General features: G+C 44.4%; 1 protein-coding gene across 1 annotated transcript in view; it reads right to left on the bottom strand.

Moving 5' to 3' along the window:
- Positions 1-2,067: 2,067 nt before the first annotated feature.
- Positions 2,068-24,561, bottom strand: part of Npsr1 (neuropeptide S receptor 1) — a 96,039-nt gene continuing 73,545 nt past the window's right edge. The window contains exons 6-9 of the mRNA XM_042695134.1: positions 18,240-18,316; positions 7,071-7,157; positions 3,090-3,270; positions 2,068-2,158 (exon numbers count right to left, since the gene is read on the bottom strand). Coding sequence (XP_042551068.1) covers positions 2,068-2,158; positions 3,090-3,270; positions 7,071-7,157; positions 18,240-18,316 — 436 coding nt within the window. The remainder of the gene's footprint in view (positions 2,159-3,089; positions 3,271-7,070; positions 7,158-18,239; positions 18,317-24,561) is intronic.

A 24,561-nucleotide genomic window follows, 5' to 3' on the forward strand; every position in this document is an offset into this window, starting at 1 on the left:
GGGGAGAAACTCTAGATGTTCTCTGTACAGATGAAACTTAATCCCCAAGCACCCCAGAGCCTGGCCTGTGAGAACCCCAAGTTCTTCTGTTCTAACCTTATTCTGGCCTCATCTTACAGATGAGGCAATAGAGCCCAGAGACATGAAGTGACCAGTCCAAGCGAATAAGGCTACTGATTACCACTGTTTTTGCAATGTTTAAACTATGTTTTCCCCAGTCCAGCAAATACATGCCAAAAAAGATTCCAGAATCCATATGAGAGCAAAGCAAGTTTGGTTTTAATGGGAGGTCATTCTATAGCAACCAGCTTCTTTGGGGTATGAGAGACATGTTACCTAAAGGCGCAAAACCACCACATTCAGAGTCTGGTCCAGAGTGCAAAGCCCTCCCTGTACTCTCTCCTTAGCCTTTAGAATCGATGGGTGGGTGAGGTAGGTACATGATGTCTTCTTCAGACCTGAGCATGACAGAGACTGAAAGCATCTGCCAGGAGAGCTGGGCCTCCTGTTTTGCCGTCCAGATGCCCACCAGTCAGCCCTGCTAATTGGCTTCTGTGCAGGCAGCTATTGAAGCCCAGGAGACTTCCCATGGCAGATCTTGATTTAAAGAGAAATATTAAAAACATTCCTCCACCTCCCAAAGTTTCCAGGGTTACTCAAGTTTAGTTGATGGGACAAGAGAGAAAAACAGCCTTCAAATCTGTTGTGTGGATAATCAGGCTCCTGAAATTCAGAGGATAATCTTTAGAGAGATGGTGACTAAAGTGTCTGATTTCTGTCTAAGGAGATACTTTCCCTAAGGTCACATGGGATTCAGAAGAGAATTTATGGAGAAATTGCCACCATGACCTTAAACACTCAGCCTTTGAGTTGATATCATTATGAAAAATGGAGTGCTATTAAAATATACTGAACATCTTAATGACTCTACTAGCAGTCAGCTAAAAAAAAAAAGAGTGAGAGAGGAAAAAAAAAGACTTAAACTCTGGAAGGGAGGATTTTGCCAAGGAGACTGTAATGTCAAGAGATGCTAAAAATAAGGTGCTCAGAGCCATTCCAGAGCCGTGGGCGGGGATGTATACATAATCAAATTAAATTATTTCATTTCCACTTATGGCAAACTCTAAAGGGAAGAAAAAAATCGACTAGAAAACATTTAGTCATATTTCACTTGGATTATGCTTATAAATACCAAACTCCAGACCTGTCAAAATAAGCCCTAACAGCACTTCCTGGCAAAGATGTTAGGTAGACAAAGGCTGAGAGTTGCAAGAAAAATAAAGAACTTACAGAAACATCACACCTGCAGTAGCCTTGGGAACTCAGTCCCCAGCTCCCAGGGAAGAATCTGGGCTGTCACAGCAAGAAGCAGGGTCCCTGAGGTGTGAAGGTGGCCCAAATGCTGGCTGCAGTGGGAGGAGCCTTCTAAGAGTTTCAAGACAGGAGTTTCCAAGTCTCAGTTCCCAGAGACTGAAGGTCAAGGGCACATGGCAGTTCATTTATTTTTCCTAGAGAAGGTGCTTCCTTGATGATTTGGGTCTAGATCCCAGTAGTGTGTTCTTTCCACAAGTCCTTTGTTGATATAATGAACATGCAAGCTCGGCTGATGCCAGCCTCTGTATACAGGCCCTGTACATGAACTGGTTGACATTTCAGGGACAAACATCTTTCTTGGCAATGACCATCAAACATCCAATGCAAACACTGGAGGAAAAAGTCATTTTAAATTAATTTTAATCAATTAAAATCATCATTTTTTAAAATGGCAACCAGGTCACAACCCTGAGCCAGTGCTATCTCTATCCACTGTATTTAGTTCTGATCGAAGGAGAAGAGGGCTGGGAGTTGGGAGGAAGGCAGAGGTAAGAGGTGTCTTTCCTGGCTGGTAGGAACCGTTGGTGTGTTTATGTTGGCCACTGTTCACACTGCAGGTGACATACCTTCATTGGAAGTGAGGGCAGGAGCAGGCTGGAGGGATCTGCTGAGATCCAGGCACATGCATGAACTGGTGGTAAGGACCCAAGGGGAAGGATGGATTTTGGCCTGGTGCTGCCACTGCCCCAGGATCTAGAGGAATTCTGGCTTGGACAGAATCTTCATTTCGTGCCTCTCGCTTTTCTCTCGGCATGTTATTCTGGAATCTTGTGACCTTTGATCCCTAGGCAAAGTCCAAATAAAGCAATGAGGGAAAATGATCTTGCAGGATGAAAATGGAGGCTGAGATACTAGTGGTGGGGGTTATTAAAGATCAGGCAGCAGCTAGGACTTTCCAGGTTCTCTAATGCCCAAATCTCTCTCTCCACTATTCATTGCCATCTTTCCATTCGTCAGCACCAGAGTTCAGTGGACAGCGACAGCAACAAAGTCCTGCACACTTCTATTAACCCATTGCACAGGGGAAGAAGCTAAAACTAATATAAGGAAGTTAAAACAAACAAACAAACAAAACCTGCCTAGCGTCACACTTAGCTATGAATAAGCAGGATTTGAACCTCAGTCTCTGGCATTAAGCCCAATTCTCAAGCTTTTCTAATTTTCTGTCTCCTGTGGATTTCTCCACCTACTCTTAGCAGCTTATTCAAAATAAAAGGCGAAAAACAGGAGAACAACAGTAGTTACAAGAGGGCTTTAATTTCAGCTCTGGTACTAATGCATATCATCTCAATAAGGTCACTGAGTCTTGCAAGCCTTACTTTGTTTAGCTATAAAATGATAATTAAAAAAATATCTCGTTACCACATAGGCTTATATGGAGGTAGCACATATGAGGAGTTTTGAATGAGAAATATATCTCCATGTGTTGTGATAAAGGAAAGCACTTGTTACAAAATGTGATTCAGTATAAAAGAACTATTAGCACTGGCCATGGCCTGGTGTGGCTCAATGTTTTTCCCACAAGAAGAGCTGTTCTGGGCTCCAGCATCTCAAATAGATATGGGGATTCTGAAATGTGTGGGTGCTTTGGAATGAAGGGCGCACCCGTGTGTGTGTGTGCACGCATGCACGCGCGTGTACCCACACTCACACTCACACCAGCATCTGGATAAGATGGCCATCAGTTGTGTGGCTGGTCCAGAGCCCTCCTTTACCTGCAGGGGCCACAGGGGGAGCCGCTGAAGGCGCAGTAGATGAGGGGGTTGATGGCGCTGTTCAAGGCCGGCAGGTTCTGAATGATCACAGAGGCGAAGAAACGCTCCTTAGTGTCTGGGAGGAGGTTGAAGTTGTCCAAAATGTCAAAGAGGAAGTAAGGGCTCCAACAGCAGATGAACGCTGGGGAGAAGAGAGCCATTAGCAGAAGCCACCACTGAGGGTCTCTTGCTCATCTCTGACTGGAGCTTAACTGGAAGGTTCTGTGTTGGCTGGGATTCCTCAGAAATAGAATGCTGTCTACACTGGCTGTCATGTCTATCAAACATGTACACATGTACGCATATGTATGAACATGTTCTATGGATGACATTCTTAGCCTTAGGAGATTTCCTGGATCTTCTCTCTCTCTGTAGAGGGAGATGGTCTGATCTCCACAGTTTCAAATTGGTCACTGAGAGCTGGAGAACTGATGGATATGGCTGCAGCCTCTTCTCCAACACAGTGTGGAAGGAAACCCAGCAAAAGCACCTGGAGATCCTCTGTGGTCATCAGGAGAACATGAAGCACAGGGACCATACAGTGACTCCACATTCTAGATTATGACAGAGTAGTTTTGTTATTTTCAAACAACAGCTCAGTTTTTATCAGTGTTCTCGGTTTTTTATTCATCTCTAAGTTACCCTCTCAGAAAACACCCATCCAATATCCCTGTCCCAATCAATTCACGTCTGTATGAGACCTGGGGTTTTCAAATCCTCAAAGGAAATGGGTGCGGCATGGGGATCCAGAGTGGAAGAGTTAATTTTATTTGTTCACTTGACTGAGCTCCAGAGTGCCCAGATATTTGGTTAACTATTACTCTGGCTAAATCTATGAGAATGAATGAGTAAACTAATAAAAGCAGATGCCCTCCTCAGGGTGTGTATAACCCAATCAATAGGTTGAAGATTTGTATCTAATGATGAGACTGAGTGGGAAAGAATTTGATCTTTCCTTGACTAGCTGGAGACAATGATCTTCTGTCTTTACACTTGGAGTCAGACAGATACTTACATAAACCATTTTTCTGGGCCCAAGCCTTTGGACTCAAACTTGGATTAATACTTGTTCCATTTGCCGTCTTGGTCTCCAGCTTGCCAATTGTGTGTGGATCCTGAGATTTCTCAGCCTCTATGATCATGTCAGACAACCCTATCCATCCATCCATCCATCCATCCATCCATCCATCCATCCATCCATCCATCCATCCATCCATCCATCCATCCGTCTATCTATCTATCTATCTATCTATCTATCTATCTATCTATCTATCTATCTATCTATCTATCTATCTATCTATCTATCTGTCTGTCTGTCTGTCTGTCTGTCTGTCTGTCTGTCTGTCTGTCTGTCTGTCTGTCTGTCTGTCCATCCGTCTGCCTGCCTGTCTGTCTGTGTCTGTGGGTCTATGTCTGTCTGTCTGTCTGTCATCTAGCTATCTCCTGTTTTTCTTGAGAGCTCAGACTGCTATGGAGCTACATACCTATGGCTTGTCTGAACACCTACCCACTCCTCTCCACATCCTTATCACTCCCCTCTCACCTTTTCCCACTCTCAGAAATTTTCTTAGAGTATTAGGAATGTGTCTTCCTTAGCTGTCTGTATGCGGGGGGCAAGCTTTCCTCCATAATTGTTTGATAGAGATTCTGTGACTTGCTGGGGAGTTTTGGAATGAGGGATTAACTTGTTTATTTGTTTTGTTAATTTTTGGAGAGGGGAGGCAGTCATGGGTCTTGAACTCAGGAGCTGGGTGTTGTCCCTGAGCTTTTTTTTTTTTTACCTAAGGCTAGCACTCTACCACTTTGAGCCACAGTGCCACTTTCAAGGTATTAACTTGTAATGTCTTTGTTTCCAGATGGAGGCAATGTGTTACACAGGTGCAGTTAAGCATTTGGGACGCAGGGTGGCTCACCCCAGTAGAGAGAGTGGTATTGGGGCATCAAGGGAAACAGGCTTTTGTGTGCGGTGTGAATGTATAGTTTGTGTACATATGTGTGTGTACATAGGTGTGCCTGTCATCCTGTACACTCCCGGCAGCAGCCTGGTCAGCAAAACTCCTCATGTCTCAACCACTTTTTGAATGTCCAATTGAACACTCATGTAGGGAGGGATCCTGTCTGTCATGGCCCACTCTAGAAACCTACTGTTTGTATATACACACATGTATATTTTTAATAATACAGATGATTTTCAGAAACGTAACTCCTGAGGAAATGGAAGCTTACTTTAAATTTGGAATGCTACCAGGGAAATATTTTTTGCCTACTCACAAAATCAAGTCTATGACAGTAAACCTGATTCCATTTTCTTGTGTCCCCATGAAAATCCATCTGTATGAGTTGGCTCTTGTTATGCCTGATTACTTCATTATTTTCCAGTGTAACCATGTGAGCATACACACACACACACACACACACACACACATCACAACTTTTTGTTCTTACTTTAGGTAACTTTTGGAACATTAGATTGACTTTTAAAAATTATTGTAGGAATGCAGTATTATGAGTATCATCTTAGGATGATAAAGGGTCTTTCAAAACAGTTGTTACCAAGGTGGCTTTACAAAGTCTACTTATATTGCTGCTCACAGACTCAAAGCCCAGCAGTATAATTTCTGAATGTACAGGGTTGTGTTGGCTCTGGAATGCATGTTTAAGCACACATTTCCTGGTTCAACAGTCAGAGAGTGCATCTGTGATTCTGGCTGGAAAAGCATAGGGGTCTCTGATCTGCTTCAGCAGCTTCTGAGAAAGGGTTTCTCAGAGCCCTGGCTAGTTGTTTAGGCTTTCCCTCAGTTCTGCTTGCAATCTTCTTGTGTGCCTATACTCTGCTGGCTGAGTCATACATTGGGTGCTCTGTTTGGCATTTTGCATTCATGTTTTAGAAAGGAAAGAAGAGCTGTTCTGGTGATTCAATATGCAGCTAATGCTTTCTTGGAGCCTCTTAAGATCTGCCAGAGAGTCAGGGAAAGGGTGGACGAACTGACTAAGAAGGAGAGACAACAAATCCCTTTCCTTCTTATAGATCCTCATTCATTTACTCCTTCAACAAATATTAAAACGTATATGGGGACCCTATTGTAGACCTGGTGATAATAATGTAACACAAAAGCGTGACATTGCTTACATGGATTTGTTGCTACAGCAGGAGAAAATAAGAATCTCTCTCTCTCTCTCTCTATATATATATATGTGTATATATATATATATATATATATATATATATATATATACACACACACATATATGTTCAGGTAGAAGTAAAACTGCAAAGCAGGTAGGTTCAGATTAAAGAAGGGTTCAAACTAAAGAAGGCAGAAGGAAGTACCACTCTTGGGGAACAAAATGAGGTATGGAAGTTAACCATGCATCTGTCTGAGAGGAGACCATTTCAGGCAGGAAGTTGGCTTCATGTGTATAAAGAGTAGAAAGAAAAGAGAAGGGCAGAAGGTAGGCTGGCCGGAAGGTCAGTAAAGGCGGCTGTGTGGGAAGTGTCCGCAGTGACTCTAAAATTAAAAGACCCACAGAAAACGAAACATACCATCTTCCCTTGTTTTGTGAACGCCAGCCCTGTGGGAGGGGAGGGTGTGTCTTGAAGGAAGTCGCTGAGTGACAGGGGATCTGAGCATGAGGTACAGGTATGTAGGTCTAATCAGATGGACTACAAGTTGCTCCATCCACAGTATTGGTGGGCAACTGCATTCATCAGGGGCTAGAACACAGATATTGGCCCTTGAAGAAGGGACAGGAGTACTGGTGAAAGAGGCAAAGTGCTCATACATAGATGCCTGTCTGGCATGGGCCTTCTGGCCTGTCTGGCATGGGTGTTCTGGCCTGTCTGGCATGGGTGTTCTGGCCTGTCTGGCATGGGCCTTCTGGCACAAGTTTGTCTTTGGAGTGTTTACACAGTTCTGTGATACCAGAAGAGATACTGCTTACCGAGAATAATGACGATGCTATACTTGATGGCCTTGATTTTTGCCTTTGAGATGACCCCTCCTCTGTAGCTGGTGCAGAGTTTTCCATCTGCAGATACACAAGAGAATGGCAAAATTTAGTGGCCCATGATGTGACAGTTTCTGCTTTTTTTCCCCTCTGATAGAAACTTGAAGGTCAGACCTGCAGTATTTGTATGGGAAGATCACTTATTTCTTGTTTGACTATATCTAGAAGGACTTCCTGGGGCATTTTCCAACTATAATGCCTCTGAAAACTGCTCTTCTTGTGACCCTGTGCCATATGCAATTGCTATGGGGCAACTTAGACTTTTAAGAGATATGGCCAAATGGCAACTGGAACGGAACCGGTTGACCACAGGGGCCAAGTCCTTCTTTGTGGAGAGCTGATCTCTAAACCCCAGACTATGATGAAACACCCACATTGTTCCCTGCAGAAACCTGGGGAAAAATCATTTTCCTAGAAAGGTTGTTCTAGACCGATTCATTCATCTAACTCAGAAACTCTCTTCTTCACCAAAGCTCAAGCCAGGGATACCAACAAAACTATCATAACCAAATCTGGATATAACTTTAGGTCTAATCAGATGGACTCCCAAGTTCCCCAACCCATGGTATTGGCCAACTATATTCATTAAGGATTAGAACGTAACATTCATCCTTGGAGAATGGACAGAAGTGCTGGTGAGTCTTACGTGTTTCTTTCCTATCAGACAAATGTTGAAGCACCCATATACCAAGGCCTACCTGTAAGTGCTATTACCTGATGATAAAAACACTTGAGGGGTGAATGTAAGAGTCCACTGGAAAGGCTGAAGAGGTGGAGTTCAAGAGGTAGAGTGCTTTGTTCACATGCATGATGCCCTTAGTTCCATTTCCAGTCACACACACACACACACACACACACACACACACACACACACACACACACACACACACACACACACACACCACAAATCCATGAGAAATAGAAGCTACATGTGGACAAGGAATGTATTTTCTCCATTCTTGTAGCCTATTATCATACTGAGTGCTTAATAACTGTTCAATAAATCAATACTACCCTTTCATAGTCAAGAAGTACTGATGATAAAAGAGAGATTATCATGGGCAGGTTTAGTGCAATAGCCCTTAATAACCAAAGTGGTGGAGGGATGGCAAATTTGAGGATGAAATCTTGGCCACCGTGTCCTTTGACTATGGAAGAGTTTTTGTTTTTATTTTTTTATTACCATCAGGGCTTCAACCCCTATTTGTGAATTCAGCTCCTCTCACTGAATTGGTTTCAGTGTTTTCAACTGTAGTGGAGGTCCGGTTCAGAAGACCACAGTGTGCCCACGTGGCATGCTGAGGGCAGATGTGCCCTAAAGAGGCCAGTCTTACCCCTTGCTCAGAATCTGGTTTGAGAGTCATTTTAATCCTGAGAGGGGGCCGGGGGGAGACTAGTCATGGCTAATCTTTGTTCTCTTCGTGCAAGCCTATTCGCCATCGAATCCAGCCTGCTCTAATAAGCACGAGATGTTGCAGAATGGGAAGCCTGAAATCTACTTCTGCTTCTCCAGGAACTTTCAGTCCAGCAGGAAAACTCACACATGTTCCACAAGGGATCAGTGAGTGGAGGGGAACACAGGCCCACCCCACCCCAGCTGGGCCAGGGGTGGGGACTGTGGGGGATGAAGGGAGCAGCCAGAAAACCCAAGGGGCAGGAGGGAATCCACAGCCAAGGGTGCATGTGGGACTGCAGAGATGTGGGAAGCAGAGGGAACATCCCCAGCTGAGATACGGAACAAGAAGGCGGAGGATGTGTTGGGACCATGGTGAATCATCTTGTTTAGACGTAGCCTGCTGAAGCATGAGTTTGAGGGTGGAGAGGAGAGCTAAGGACAGGCGTGGAGTCCTCCAATCTCTTTGTCAGGAGTCTGGGCTGAATTCCTCAGGCAGCAGCAGCCCCCAGGAGCTTGGGAGTAGTTTGCAGATTTCCTCATGGAAGAGGACAATCTATTGCCAATAAAAACAGGCCTGGGGATTCTCAGGTGCAAAGAACTGACACACTAATTATAATGGATTCTTCTTCCTTTCTTTCTTTCTTTCTGGAGACTGTTAGGTACTTTACTATACTATTAGGGTCTTTAAATTATCCTGTGCACTTCCCTGAAGCACAGAGCCTCCTTTTCGGGAGGGAACATGTGACACAGTGTTCACAGTGGTGGTCTTCCTTGTGAGGACGGGGTCTTGTGGGGATTCTGCAGTGCCTTGATACCATCTGGCTGTCTCAACTGTGCTGGTGTGGGGGTGCAACCCATCTAATAGATCGAGCCCAGGAATGCTGCTATCCTCCAGCACACAGCAGACCCCTCCTCACCGGGCCCATCTGCCATTCCCAGAGTGGAGATCCTGAATATCCAGTGTGGTGTCTTGGGAAGGACACAGCCCTGGAATCAGGTATGAACCTGAGAAGGGCATAGTCATCACCATAGGGCAAGAACACACCTACCTTCTTGATCACTTAAACAAATTGCCCCAGGCTCCCAGACTTAGTCTCATGATTTTGAAGAAGAAAAAAAAAAGCACAAAACACCGCACTCAAAGCTGGATGCTGGCAGCTCACACCTGTAATCCTAGCTACTCAGGAGGCTGAGTCTGAGCAGCACAATTCAAAGCCAGCCCAGGCAGAAAAGTCCATGAAACTCCTATCTCTAAGTGGTAGAGGGCCAGGCCTGAGCAAAAGAGCTCAGGGACAGCAACCAGGCCCTGAGTTCAAGCCCCAAGATAGACAAAAACCAATAAACAAAACACAAAATTCACAGGTTTTTAGGTACTAAGCTCCATGGTAGTGTGCTAGTTACCTTGTTGCATGGGATGAATGCAGTTTTCCCAAGGGGGAAGAGGAGCTGTGTTTGTGGGAGAAAACTCCAGAAAACTCACAAGATTTTATACAAAATTGTGATCTGGAGACAGAGGGGATTTTATCCATGGGGCAGGAAGAGACCATAGCAGATCACATTATAGCCTGTTCATAATGTCCCCACTTGCTTGACCTGGGTAACAGCTAGCCCCTAACCAGTGCAGCTCTGAGGACTTAGTTGGTCTTTCAGAAGAGTTTCTGAGGATGGCATTTATGCTCTGAAATCTGTCTAAAATGGAAAGTCGCAATAGTTTCCACAAGACAGGTAGGTGACAATATAATCAACTGCCTGCCCTCTGATCTCCCAATGGGATCAGTGAAAATCGTCTTTAATGTGACCACTGGAGGAAAGGCAGGCCCTCCAGCTCTAAAGCGAGCTCTCCAAAGAGAGCTCAGCTACAGAATGCAAGTAATTCTCCTTTATTGGGAGATAAAAGGATTAGTTTTACTCTGTCCTCGGCACCGAGCAGGAGTGAAAAGCAGTGGACTTCACCTGTCAACATGCATTAGTGGCTCCACAGCCTGGAATTGGTGAGCTTGGTACATTTGCTGCTGGAAGAAGCAGACAGACAAGAGACTGTGTGATGCCAGGGTGCATCCTTAATCGGGGGTCAGGCGGGGAACTTAGCCTCCAAATAGCCAGTTCCGGCTCTTGCTCTTCGTAAGACTTGGGGCTCCCACAGAGTTGCCCTGGTTCATGGGGGTCCCTAGCACTGAATGCTGGAATAATTGGTCCCTAGGGATTTTTAACTAGCAGCAAAATGCATTCCTGCTGCTCCCTGGGGAGCGTGGGGAGCGCCATCTGTGGGTTTGTAATACGTGCAGGTGATTTGTTTAGAAACAAGGAAATCTAACCGGCAATATTTTAAAGTAAGTGTGCTTCGTGTGTTGGAAAAAAACTGTGTGTATTTCGGGTTGCTTAAAAAAAAGAAATAGAATTTTAGCAGTTCTTCCTGATCACTAAAGGTTTTCAGACTTAACGTTTGTTTTATATCTACACACGTAACCTAAATATCGGCAGGAATCATCGAGTATTTTTAACACGTCACACCGCCTCTTGCTTATCTGCATGACTGGTTATTTCCTTCCAAGGATTTTTTTTTTTTTTAAATTCTACTTTTTCTGGTACAGCCCAAGGGGCATCTAGAGTGTTCTTGATTCTTCCTGGCCACCACCCGTGCCTCCTCAGGCACTGTGGGCTGCATCCTGTTTTCTATGGCCCCTGTTGCTGACCTGGGAGGTCCCATGCCATTCCACAGACCTCTCTTCCTCTGAGGGCTCTGGCTGGGTGACATCTGTCACTAAGCCACCCCTGTGCACTCTTTCACTGCTGTTTGTGCCCTTGGGTGATTGCTTTGCTTGCTGCTCCTCTTCTGTAGGTCTCAGTGGTGCCAGTGGGCTTTGGAGTTTTTTAGAATCTTTGCCCTTCCCTGTGATGCCTGCTCTTAAGTTCTTCTATCAAGAAACAAGGATGTGTTTGTTCTGTGACTGCAGGGGCCTGCAGCAGAATCCATTGAGCTCCTGGTGGTGGAGGTAGGGTGAGGGGGTTTAAGAATCTCTCCTCAGTTTCCATGCAACTTTTCCTCACTAGATGTCCACGGTGACAGCTTCGGGTAGAATACCCCTACATGGTGTGGCCCTTACATTTTACTTTGACCTGAAAGGGAACTTATTGTCCCTTTGTGATCATGAGATATTACCTCTTTCCCTATGGGCTGGCCATATCACATACATCTGAACCTTCAAGATGGAGGCATTCTAAGTCCTATCTTCAGGAGGGTTTTAGCCAATTGCTGGGTCTCAGGAGCTCTCTCAGTGAGGTCAGAGGAATGATTACCTAACTCAGCCTTTGCTGAACCTCAGCTCAGACAAAACCAGGAACTTTGACAGGCCTAAAACAATTACACTCAAACAGGTATGTATTCGTTATCTTGCCCATGTAATTGTAACACCTCTGTATGGTATACTCACAACATAAAATAAAATAAAGTAAAGTAAAAAAACAACAACAGGTAAGCTGGCCATCAAATCCTTTCCTGCCCCCAGCTAAACTACATTTCCCAGTCTCCCTTATGGTAAGGTTCAGCCATGTGGCTAAGTTTAATGGAAGGGGACTTGGGAAGAACTGAGGTCTTTACTCCCCAGACCTGACCCTGGGTCAAACAAATCATCTAGGTACCTGTTCACTCTCTTACTGGATATCGAGAGCTACATGAATAGCACTTTATGAAACGTGGCAGAATTTCTACCTAATTAAATCTCTGGGGGACTGTGTTAGACAGTGCCCTTTCCATCCGCCTCTACTGCCAAATGAGTTTTTAATTGAGCAAAAAAAATATATATATAAACTTCTGTTTTGTTAAGGCTACTGATACTTTGGAGTTTGCACAGCTGCTAGTGTTTTCCTAGCGAAGGCAGAAATTAGCACCTTTTATGTAACACTGTGTTTATAAAAACCTGAAACACATGGCAGTGGCTCAGCCGGTGGACAGTGGGAAGCGGGACCCCCCAGCACCATTTACTGGAGGCGACACTGGAGGCCTGTGAAGGCCAACCAGGAGCCTCTGGGCCTGGGGCCCAGGAGATGAGAAGGTAAACGGGGGAAAGTGTGTAGTGATGCTTACTAGCTGTGATCAGGAAGGAACTGGCAAAAGGAAATGCAGGCTGGGAAGGAAACTAAACCAAGCCTTTTCTAAGTATGTGGGTCCCAGCTAATAAAGCTGGCCCTGCTCTGCCTATGAAGCTATATGGCACTGAAACATTTAAACCAAGTAGTAATATCTTCTTGGAGTGATTCTGAGGCACAGATCAGACTGAGGTGAGGTCTCTCTTGGCAATCTAGCTTTCAGGGGGCTGAGCAATAGGGACTAGGCGAGAAAGTAACAAAACAGATCAGAAAATTATGTTAAAGTGATTTTAGACTAGGGTGGCCAATGTATGATTGATTGGAAACAAATAGATTGGAAGCCTGTTACACTTTTGAAGAACTATATTGTCATGAGATGTATGTATGCCAATATGAAGAATAGCAGTAGTTCCCTGGTATCTACAGGCTTGTGGTTCCAAAGAGATGACCACTGAGGCAAAGCCACGTGTGTTCAGAGTCCAGGGCTGTACTGGAGATGCTAGGTTCCTTTGTCCATAATGCCACCCAGCTCCATTGAAGACATGCTGCCTCTTTCAACAAATCTCCACGTTACTAGGTAATTCCAGTAAAGCACATAAGCTGCTTTCCCTTTGCTATTTGGATGCTATTTGCCTTTTGAAAAGCAGATTTTCCCAAAGTTAAGGGCAGGAAGATACTAAAGAGACCAGACCATGATTGAGACAGAACTGACTGATGAAAATGCCAGACTGACAGAGCTCAACATTAACTGAGCTGTGTACTGCACAAATGGGAAATTTATAATCTTGGTTTTTAAATGTTCTTTGGATTGAGAAAGTGGTATATATATATATATATATATCCTGTGTTTGGCCTATATATGATTTTTATAATTTTACCAGTTCTGAGAGTAGATGATTGTATCTACTTGAAATTTCAGTGTACTGTCCGGATGACCCAAGAGGTTGTGATATGATTTTGCAGCCACTCCTGTTTCCCTTTCTGTGAAATGCCTGTTAATGTAGTGCTCATTTTAAAAACCTATTTGTCTTCAAAGTATGTCTTTTTAAAATTAGTTTTTAACCCTTCATTTATTTTATATGCTAATATTTTTCCAGGTATATGTGGTCTAAATAGCTTCTTTCCATTTGTGGATTGATTCTTTAAAAATGTTAATGGAGTCAAATTGATGCATTGTTCTTTTGCAATTTAATGTATCATGCATCATAGTTATGAAGGAGGGTGAATAGGGTCAACATACTTTATATGCCTGTGTGAAAATGAACAATGAAGCTTATTGGGATGGTTTGGGAAGGGTGAGAGATGAAGGACAGTGATGATGGAGGAGGATGAGTCTGATCAAGCTACATTGTGTGTATGTCTAAGCATCATGCTTATACAGCTGGGTGCCAGTGGCTCACACCTACTTAGGAGGCTGAGATCTAAGGATCATGGTTCACAGCCAGCCCGGGCAGAGAAGTCTCCATGAGACTCTTATCTCCAATTAACCTCTCAAAAGCTGGAGGTGGAGATGTGGCTCAAAGTGGTAGAGCACTAGCCTTGTGCGAAAGAGCTCAGGGACAGCAACCAGGCCCTGAGTAAGTTCAAACTCCACAACCAACCAAAAAAAAAAATCACCCTTTGTACAAACAGATGAGAAAATTATGTTAAAGTGATTTTAGACTATGGTGGCTAATGTATGACTGATTGGAAACAAATAGATTGGAAGCCTGTTACATTTTTGAAGAACTATACTGCCAAGTGAATCATATACCATGAGATGTATATATGCCAATTTGGAGAACGGCAGTAGTTCCCTGGTATCTACAGACTTGTGGTTCCTAAGAGATGACCACTGAGGCGAAGCCACGTGTGCTGAGTCCAGGGCTGTACTGCAGATGCTAGGTTCCTTTGTCCATAATGCCACCCAGCTCCATTAAAGACATGCTGCCTCTTTCGATATGCTAGGTGAAATTTAGAAAAAAAGAAAAGCTAGCCTTCTTTCCCCATTGTTACAAAGATATCATATACCTTTCATTCTGAAAAATCCTTTTTAATTTTTACATTTAAGACTCAGATCTCTGGGGAATTAGTGTTTGCCTATGGATTGGAGTACAGATGGAAATTTCATTTCTTTCCTTGTGGTCTTCTGACATCTATGAAGTTGTTATGTATGTGGAGTGTGTTTGGGGGCTGTTTAATTTTCTACTTGTATATCATATTGGACCAATACCATACTCTATGCACAACTTTGCCTTTATAATAATTTTTAGTATTTGGTCAGCAAACTGCCACTTGTTTTACTTCTCCAGGAATGGTCTGGCTAGCCTTGGCTTCTGATTGTTCCCATATATATTTTAATAGCAGCTTGTCAGGTTCAATGAGATGTTGCATTCATTTTGGGTTGGCACCATATTGACTAGCAGATCATCTGGGAAAGTCAACATTTTTTTTTTGGTTGGTAGTGGAGGTTGAACTCAGGGCCTGGGCACTGTCCCTGAGTGCTCAAGGCAAGCACTCTACCATTTTGAGCCACAGCACCACTTCCAGTTTTCTGGTGGTTAATTGGAGATAAGAGTCTCAAGAGCTTTCCTCTGCCCAGCTAGCTTTAAACTGTGATGCTCAGATCTCAGCTTCCTGAATAGCTAGGATTACAGATGTGAGCCGTCAATGCCTGGCTGAAGGTCAACATTTTTATGATATTACAACATAATATTCACAAGCACATTACAATTTCTATATGTAGCTTTATATTCTCCTTGCATGTATTTTTTTATTTGTAGAAAAGCCACTGTATCCATAATTACTAATAAAGACACCACTATTGATTCCTGTTAATGGGCTTACCTTAAATTAATTAAGTTAGAAGATGAAAAGGCTTTAGCCTAGTTCCTAATCCATGCCCATTTTTCTCCATCCCATTCAGCTTCATCTAATTGGAAATGTTTAATTTGGATACAGCATGGCTCAATTTATACCTGACAAGCTAAAGAGAGCCAGTGCTCTCCAGATAGACTATATGTGTCTTTGGGTGCCCCTCCCCAAGTTCCCACACCACACGGAGGTGCAGGTACCCTGAACATGGAGAGCATGCTAATTTAGGAAAGGTAATGGGCAGCTTTGGAAATCTACTCTACCCAATGCCCTTTATACTTGTTTGTGGGAATGTCTTTAGGTCTCTTACAAAGGATTTTCTTTTCTAGTCAACCTTTGAGTGAGGGGAAGAAAATAGACACTTGTGTGAGCAAAAAGAATGGTTCTTGCAGTAGAGATGGCTTGAGTTTTGCGGCCAGTGTTTACAAAGTGAGCTTCTGTTCACGCAATCATAGCTAATGTCCCCTTGTTGGTGAGTAATAATCCTGGCATGCCAGCACCACTGGAGATCTCGTTCACCAGCCAGCTCCACAACAACATGCCTGTGCTGACAGATAGGAAGTCAAGTGGGCTCCATTGATGAATACGATACAGACAACATATGATCTTTTGAGAAAACCAGCTGGCCTGATTCCAGAAGGAGGACACAGATGGTCAGAGAAGATGGGGAGAACTAAGAATCGTGTAAAGGAGACATAGAATTGTATTTCTGAGTAAAAACTAATGACAGCTCTTCCTACCTCGGGGGAAGGCAATGTCACAGTGCGTATCAGTCTCTAAAATGGCCATTGGTACCATCTCAGTATTGGAGGATGGGGGAGCCCCTGGGTGTCAAGAGTGGGCAATGTCAAAAACTGGCAGCTCTGGGGAGAGACGGGAGCTCACCTACAACAAGGGAGAAAGGGCAGGTAGCTGGCAGAATGTGGAGACCCTCTATCATTTCCCGTCTCCAGTGGCATCTGCCCTCGTCGCCCTATGAGGGGTGAACTCATGGAAGTCAGGTGAGCTCCGTGGCTCACTGGTCGAAGACAGTGGGGAAAGAGAAGCTCTTCAGGGGGCGAGAGCAAGGGGTACAGGCAGGGAGACGCTCATTCGCTTCCTGATTGCATAGAAATCGTGAACAGGGGTAACCTGGGCTACCTCAGCAAAACTGAGCCCCTAACCTACAGCTCATGCTGCACCTTGTTGATTTTAAAATCTATTGGCACAAAAGCTCCCGAAGTGGCTCTGGGAGAGAGTGATAAAGGCAAACCTGTGGGGGGGGCAGGAATGGGGTGCCACGCCAAAGACCTTGTGTTTGGATTTTTAATTAAAAGATACTTCTTTTTCTTTTCATCTGTTTTTTTTAACTTTGAGCTCTTCTTCACTCATTTACCTCTTTTTGTTTTGTGATCTCTTCCTTCTGGGAGGCGCCCTGATTTGGGGGTATTGAATATAGGCTTTCTGTCCATCGCATATGCCACTTGAATCTGGGTCCTGTTTGTCTGCTACTAGCAGAAACTTAGTTCCCTTGGCCTTTGAGCCTGAATTTTCATCTGGACAATACAGCCTCAGAGGTTGTGAAGGGGGAAAGGACAGTGTAGTGCCTGCCTGCACTCAGGAGCCATGTTATTGACCACCTGGCATTCCCAGGCTCCTGGCCCATTCCTGGCAAGTAGCAGGACATGGCCAGTTAGAACTGGATTCATGGGAAACACCAGTGGAACTTCTCCATTCATCCTCCTAGAGAAGACAGCCAGTCAGCATGCCCAGTGATGCTCTGGACCATCCCACATCCCAGGGGAAAAGGAGCTTGAAGAGGGGTCAAAGATCAGTGTAGCTCTAAGATAGGTGCTAGCCCCATGACCAAGAAGTGGGGACTTAAAGTCTACTCTGTGTGTGTCACGTTATCTTCTTGGAACTCAGAGAGGTTATGAGACTTAACAAGGTGGCATGACTCTTCATAATGCATCTGGAGTGAAACCCAGCTCTTGTCATTCCAGATGCACCCTCTGGCTGAGTGCATGTGGCTGCGTGCAGAAGGCTATGTTAGTATGAACCTGAGGGTGCAAAGCTGATACATTTGTATGTATTTTGATGTATATGCATGAATACATTAGGGATACAAAGAGCATGGTACCTACGCACAGCCAGTACCACTCTATTGTTGAACTATCACCTTAGGACAATGTCACCTTGCCCACCCTTCTGGCCCACTTGTTTGCTGTTGTCCTGGCCAGTGTGACTGAGTCAGGCCTAGTCACCTTGCCAGGCAGCAGAGGTAGCCTTGGGGTCTTAAGAGCTGTTACACTGGAGATGAATGCATCCAGCTTCATAGAAAAGGGAGATCCTGAAGGCCACACAGCCCAATGTGACAGGGACAGTATGGACTGCGACCTGTCTGGCTTAGGGCCCAAGTGGACAGAAAGCAATTTTCCCCACCTTTAAATTTATGCCAAGTAGGGAAATCCCCATCTTGTGTTGGTTGTAGTGCTGGTCTCAAATTCATTCATCTCCATGCCCTCTGGGGCTTCCTACCTGGTCTGACCACCAGCTTCAAGGCTGCTTAGGGGGACATGCTGTCTACACAACCTAGCCAGACCCAAGATGCTCTTTCCTTCTCTGGGTTTCAGAGAGGCAGGGTGGAAGACACTTTAGTGGTAGTAACCTTTGATGGGTCTGGTGTGAATGTGGGGCTTGACTGTACATCCAGGAAACTTCAGCCCATATTTGCAGTTCAGGGTCTAATTAGTCAAGGGCTGGGAGATGTAGGGTAGAGAAAGACCTACCTGAGCAGTTGGAAATCACCATCTCTTGGGCTTTGCTTTTAATCCAAATAGTTCGGATCACAATGCCATAGATGACACTGGAAGAAAAACAACCAAGGCAATATTAACATTGGTTTCTACAATGGGGGTGCAGAAGATGGCCCTCCCACTTCCCTGAGGATAAAGGCTGGAGGGAGGGGTCTCCTACCTTGGCTTGCTCCCTACTCATTCTGAAACTGGAGCAAAGACAAGGTCTATTGGATGGAGTAACTTACTTTTTAGGCAAGGACTCAAGGAAGTTAAGGGTCCAGGTGGTTGGAGGTACAGCCAGTGATTAGACTCCAAGTAAAGTCTTTGGAGACAGAAGGACCCAGGTCTCTTCATCTACTTACGGCAAAGCTGTTCTTTCACTATTTCCCGCCCTCTCTCTCCTTCCTTCCTTCCTTCCTTCCTTCCTTCCTTCCTTCCTTCCTTCCTTCCTTCCTTCCTTCCTTCCTTCCTTCCTTCCTTCCTTCCTTCCTGTCTTTCTATTTCTGTCTCTGTCTCTCTCTGTCTCTCTGTCTCTCTTTCTCTCTCTCTCCTCCCATTAAGGGGCTTGAACTCACAGCCATTCATTCTGGCTTGGCTCTCTTGATCATGTCTGGAGATCTACTGATTGAAACACAACTCAACTCTGGCATTTTATTGGTTAGTTGGAAATGGAATCTTGCAGTCTTTTCTGCCCAGTCTGGTTTTGATTCTCCTGACTTCAGCCTCCTCCCTGACTAGGATTACAGGTATGAGCCATTGACAGATGAATACTGTTTTAAATCACTAGATTTTGGAAAATTTGTTGCAAAGTCATTAGTACCTAGTAAACATTCTGTGAAATGTGGTTATTAACACCAACCTCTTGCATTTTTGATTGTCAAGTATGGATCTGAAGGGATAAGCATGCTGCTTAAAAATCAAGAATTTCCTTTCCCTCATTTTTAATTTTTGGCCTGTTTTTCACACTTATCATTCTCCACTCTAAATGGTGCAACCTGTGCCTAGCAGAGTTAGTGACTGAAATCCATTGTCAGTATGTCTTGAACTCTGAGTCTCCTTAGACTTTCTTTTTCTTTTTATGTGGTGCTGGTCCTGGGGCTCAAACTCAGGGCTTAGGCATTGTCTCTGAATTCTTTAGCTTAAAACTAACCCTCTACTGCTTGAGCCACCACTTCATTTCCAACATTTTGATGGTTAATGAAGAATTCCAAATCTGGAAATAAGGCCACCAACTCAGTTAACAGGGCAAGGAGTCTTTATTAGCCATCCAGCAACTCCACCCCACTATTTGGGTAGTAGGATGCAATGAGGGCTTTTTCCCATGAGGGTCTTTTAAAGGAAAAAACATATGCAGGGGTGGGGGTGTGTGCCAAAGCAAACAAGCAGATTTACAGAAGCAAAACATAACCTTGAGCTGCAGAAGCAGAAGCAAAACATAATCTTGAGCTGGTCAGCATGACCATTACTTAATTACAAAATCTAAAACATAACCTTGAGTAGGGGTAAGCTTTTGGCTAATACAGCAATTCAGTACAGCTGGTGACAAACCTCAAGGTTGTCAGTGGCCTTCAGCAAAGTTTGTGATAAATTGCCAAGTTGTCATCCTGGGAAACTTGAGAGAGGGAGAGATGTTCTTTTACTTTTTAAAAAGCAAGGATGGGAAAGGCTTAGGCTGACTGCTGGCCATTTGACCTAGAGTTTCTCTCTACAGAGGGGTTCTGCCTTTAATATTTGGCCCTATTTTAATAATCAATAATTTTTTTCTGTTTCTGATTTCACATTTCATAGTTAATTGGAGATAAGAGTCTCACGAACTTTCCAGCAAAAGTTTTGGCCTGCAATCCTCAGAGCTCAGCCTCCTAAGTAGCTAGGATTACAAGCATGAGACCACTGGTATCCTGCTTAAGACTCTTTTTAATGCTATTTGACATTTCAAATTTATTAAGTACCTCAACAAAAAAATCCTTTGAGATACAGCACTGGTCTGCTTCAAAACTGCATAGTCATTCCTCTTGTAAACCACAGTTAAAAAAAAAAAAAAAAAGAACAGAGTTCCAGTTTGTAGTCGCTGACAAAGCAGTAATTGCTTTTAATGATCTTTAGACTCCAACTTAATTAATGACTGAGTTCGACCCTCTGTTCTGTATTGCTGTTTTTTTATTTTTGCTCAGTAAGGTTCTCTGGGAACTCCAGAGCCCTGTGGACCTTTGGAGAATATGCCATTTCTTCTTGTGATCTTGCCAAGGAATATTTCTGGAATTTATGTGCTTTTACTAAAGAAAAATAGGAGACAAAATTTATCAGTGAGTCTCTTTACCCTAAATTGAGTATTTGTTAGGTCAAGGAACTCCTTTCCTGAGTCAAAGAACTACAAGGAAAGTTTCCCTCTACCACAAAATGTTAGCAGTGCTTGGCCATTATAACAACACACACACACACACACACACACACACACACACACACACACACACACACACACACACACACAGCTGGTCCTGAGGCTGGAACTCAGGGCTTGAGCACTGAGCTTTCCTATTCAAGGCTAGCAATCTATCACTTGAGCCATAGCTTGACTTCCAGCTTTTTGCTGGTTAATTAGAGATAAAAGTCTCATGGATTTTCATGCCTGGGTTGGCTTCCAACTGTGATCCTCAGATCCTAGCCTCCTGAGTAGCTAGGATTATAAGTGTGAGCCACCAGTACTTGGCTTATAATCCTAATATTTAATCAATCAATAATTCAACCAATAGTTGACTATCAACTATATATACAATAGAAGCATCTTATGAGTTAGGGTTTGGTCTCAAGTTTCCCTGTTTCTATATTTAGGGCCGATTAACAAGTCAGGTAAGTAGAAAGCTAGGATCAGTTTTATTGTGAGCTGGGCAAACATGTCATCACCTGGGTGTACCTGTCAGTTACTGTCAAACCAAGCTACTTTTTAGAATATAGTGGTCATGCATCAGAGAAAGAAATCTCTGCATTCATTCTTTTCTTTCTTTCTTATTTCCTGAGAGGTCAGTGAACAACCTGACCTCTGCAGCCAGCAGTAAAGAGCAGCTGGGTGGCAGTCAGGATGCACAGGGTGGAGAGTTACAGAGAGCTTCCTGTCCAAATCACCTTGTGCAAGAATATTTCTCATTTCTCATAACTGCAACCTCAAACTCAAGGCTCACTGAACTTTACAAATTGGAGGGCCTTCCCTCCTTCCCTCTTTTCAGCATAGATGTCTTCCCATTAGCCCCAGAAATCATAACAAAGTAAAATAGGAAGAGAAGCTCTTCTTTCTCGACTTCATCCTAAAGAACAAGAGTGGAATGAAATTTGGAAATGCAGCCAGAGACATCCACCAACAAAGGGAACAAACTTGTGAGAAAGGGTTTTAAATAGACTATATGGAGGGTCCAAATAAGTATAAGCTTTTAGAATGACTAAGTCAAAGCCCACCAAAATCAATACCAGGAAATGGGTACATGCAAAAGGGGGTGGGGCCAGGAGAGTTAGACGAATGAAGGGGAGACAGGGGAAGAGTGCAGTCAAGAATTCATTGTGTATAACACAAAATTAAGAAAAGTAAGGGAAGGGTTGGGTCGAAGTGGGGTAAGAATATTGAAGGGGTTGACACTGACCAAGTTGCATTGCATTCATACATTGCTTTGTTAAGTGGCACTTCCTTTGTACAGCTACATAAAGATACTGAAAAATTAAAAACAATGCTTCCAAGATAATAATACAGAAGATGTAGCTTCCTTTTTCGACAAGGTCGGTCCCATCCTTTTCCTTGGGCTTGAGCCTCATGTCCATGGGTGGTGCTGGGCAGGCCTCTGGGGACCTTTGGCCCTCTCCTCCCCAGAGCTTTGTTCCTCACAGGGGACCAACCCAGGGCTCTGCACAGTCTGTGCCCCATTCCTCAAGCAAAAGAAATAGATGTTTGTTGCATAGCACAACCACATATCAATGTTCCATGACACATGTCCATTTATTCTTTTTCATGTGTTGGCCACGGGGTCTTCTCTTTATACCTTTATCCCACAGATACAGAAATGATAGAAGGATGGGGAATCAAATTAGGTTGGAAGAACATAAGCACAGCAAAAGTAAAGCAATTAGACCTGGCTAATAACCTCTCTGCAACAATTAGACAGTTCTGTCAAGTGAATTATGAACCTGCGGTTGTTGTGACCCAGAAAAACAGTGCGTCGCCTGTGCTGTCATTCACTGCCACTTCACGTCTGAGGGGCCTGGTATCTCTGAAGATGGAAGGGTGACATCTTTATTCACGCTCAGCTCTCAGGAGACTCGTCACTGGCAGCACAGTGCCTCCTTCTCAGACTTTCTTCCTCCATCGCTTCTTTCCTTCCTTCCCTTCCAAATATGCCTGTGGATGCACTACTGTATGCCAAAAACAAATCTAGGCCCTATATTAGGCAGAAAGTCATATGTGAGAGGTGTGTGTGTGTGTGTGTGTGTGTGTGTGTTGTGAAAGACAGAAATAGAGTCAGAGAAGCAAAGACAGACAGAAAGAGAGACAACGAGACAGGGAGAGACAAAGAGAGATAAGAAGGACCTTTAGGTCTGAGAGATGAAATTTCACCAACTCTACCAGGAGCTAGTCAGAAAAATCCCTCACAGTGGGGCTGGTCTTGGTTAAAGAAGGGGAAGAGGGAAATGTAGCTCAGGGGTAGCTACAGTGTTTTCTCAGTATGCTTGAGGTCCCAGGTTCAATCCCCAGCAAGGAAACAGAAATAGGAGCTAGAAGATGTCTTTTTCCCCCAAGAGATGAGCCCGGTGGGGGAGAATAAGTAGAATGCATGAGCGAGGGGCTTCCTGTCAGGTAGGGAATGCTTGGGGGATGCTCCAGGATGAAGAAGGTCATAGTGGAGCTTTTGGGATTCCTGGGTGCCTGGGTGATGAGCAAGTAGGCCCAGGCGAGATGCCCGCTGAATGGAACTCACTTTTGAAATCATTCCTAAATTTCATTGCCAACAAATTTAGCTTTGCCTTTTCAAGGACGTGGAGGTCAAGCTGCAGCATGAGGCTTGGAGGAGCTGGCACAAAAAACAAACCCAAGTGAATGTGGAGGAGGAGGAGAGGATTCTGACAGAGAGACACAATGGTAGATCCTGCCCCTGGGTGGCGGGAGCTCTGCGTGGCACAGCAGGGGCTTTGTTGGGAAGGGTAGCTGGGACTGATGGGAAATCAAGGAGGAAGACCACAGGACTCACTGATGCCTCACGATGTTGCCAGCCACGGGCGTGGCTCCTGCCAGAGCCTCCCCTCCTGCCCTCCCCTCCCTGGGCCTCCCAACCTTGCTGCCAAGACTTGCCTTTCTCTAGTTGTCTAAAATCCCTTCACTCTCCCTCCCAGCCTTGTCCCACATGCCCCGAGGCCAAGAGAAGGGCAGAAAGTTGAAATAAAGGTGGATGTTAATTTGCAGATTCATCAGCGTTATTCAGAAAGCCTCAGAAGGCAGAGGTCTGGCCAGCCGTGACCCATGCTGTCACATCTCCTGCCCTATACACCTCTTGAGCAGGAGCAGGTTGCTTTTCTTTGTTCATGTCTCAATCCACTCTTGTGGACCATTCAGGAGCTCAACCACCATGGACAGCATTCCCCGTGTTCACCAGGCCAAAGAGAAGCAGCAAGTACAAAGAGGTGATTGCCAGAACGTCAGGAAATGCTTGAAAACTATTCAAACAGCTTAGTGGCTAAAGAAAGGCAGACTAAAACAACAAACTTGGTTTTCCAAGCCTAACAAAAATCCTACCTGAGGCTGGGCCTAGCTGAAGAGATGAGGGAGGAATGAGGATGTAGCTCAGGGTTAGAGTGCTTACCCAACAAGGCCCCTGTTCAATCCTTAGCACCACCAAACAAACAAACAAACAAGATAGAGGATACCTTGTTCTCCAGAGAAAAGAGGGGAGGTGGGGGTGGGAATCTGGGATCTCTCTGGCTCTGTGTCTCTGTCTCAGTCTGTCTCTCCCTCTCCCTCCCTCCCTTTCCCCCCCTCTTTACTGCCCTCTCCCCCCCTCTTTACTGCCCTCTCCCCCCCTCTTTACTGCCCTCTCCCTCTACATGTGCTGGTCTTTTCTATTCTCCCCTTCAGTGGTGGATTCCAAGAAACATTTTTCGCCTTTACCTGACCCTACTCTTCCCCTATTCTTATTTTTTATTTTTTTTTAGTATATCTATGCATGTACACTCAAGGGTTTTGTTGTTGTTGGTGGTGGTGGTGGTGATGCATTTTAGACATGTCTGTCATTCCATTTGTCAGATTCCAGATGTTGGTAATGTCTTGTATTTAGAAGGATGT

Source organism: Dipodomys spectabilis, unplaced genomic scaffold (genome assembly GCF_019054845.1).
Source record: "Dipodomys spectabilis isolate Male_0828 unplaced genomic scaffold, ASM1905484v1 ptg000178l, whole genome shotgun sequence".
In the NCBI taxonomy this organism is placed as follows: Eukaryota; Metazoa; Chordata; class Mammalia; order Rodentia; family Heteromyidae; genus Dipodomys; species Dipodomys spectabilis.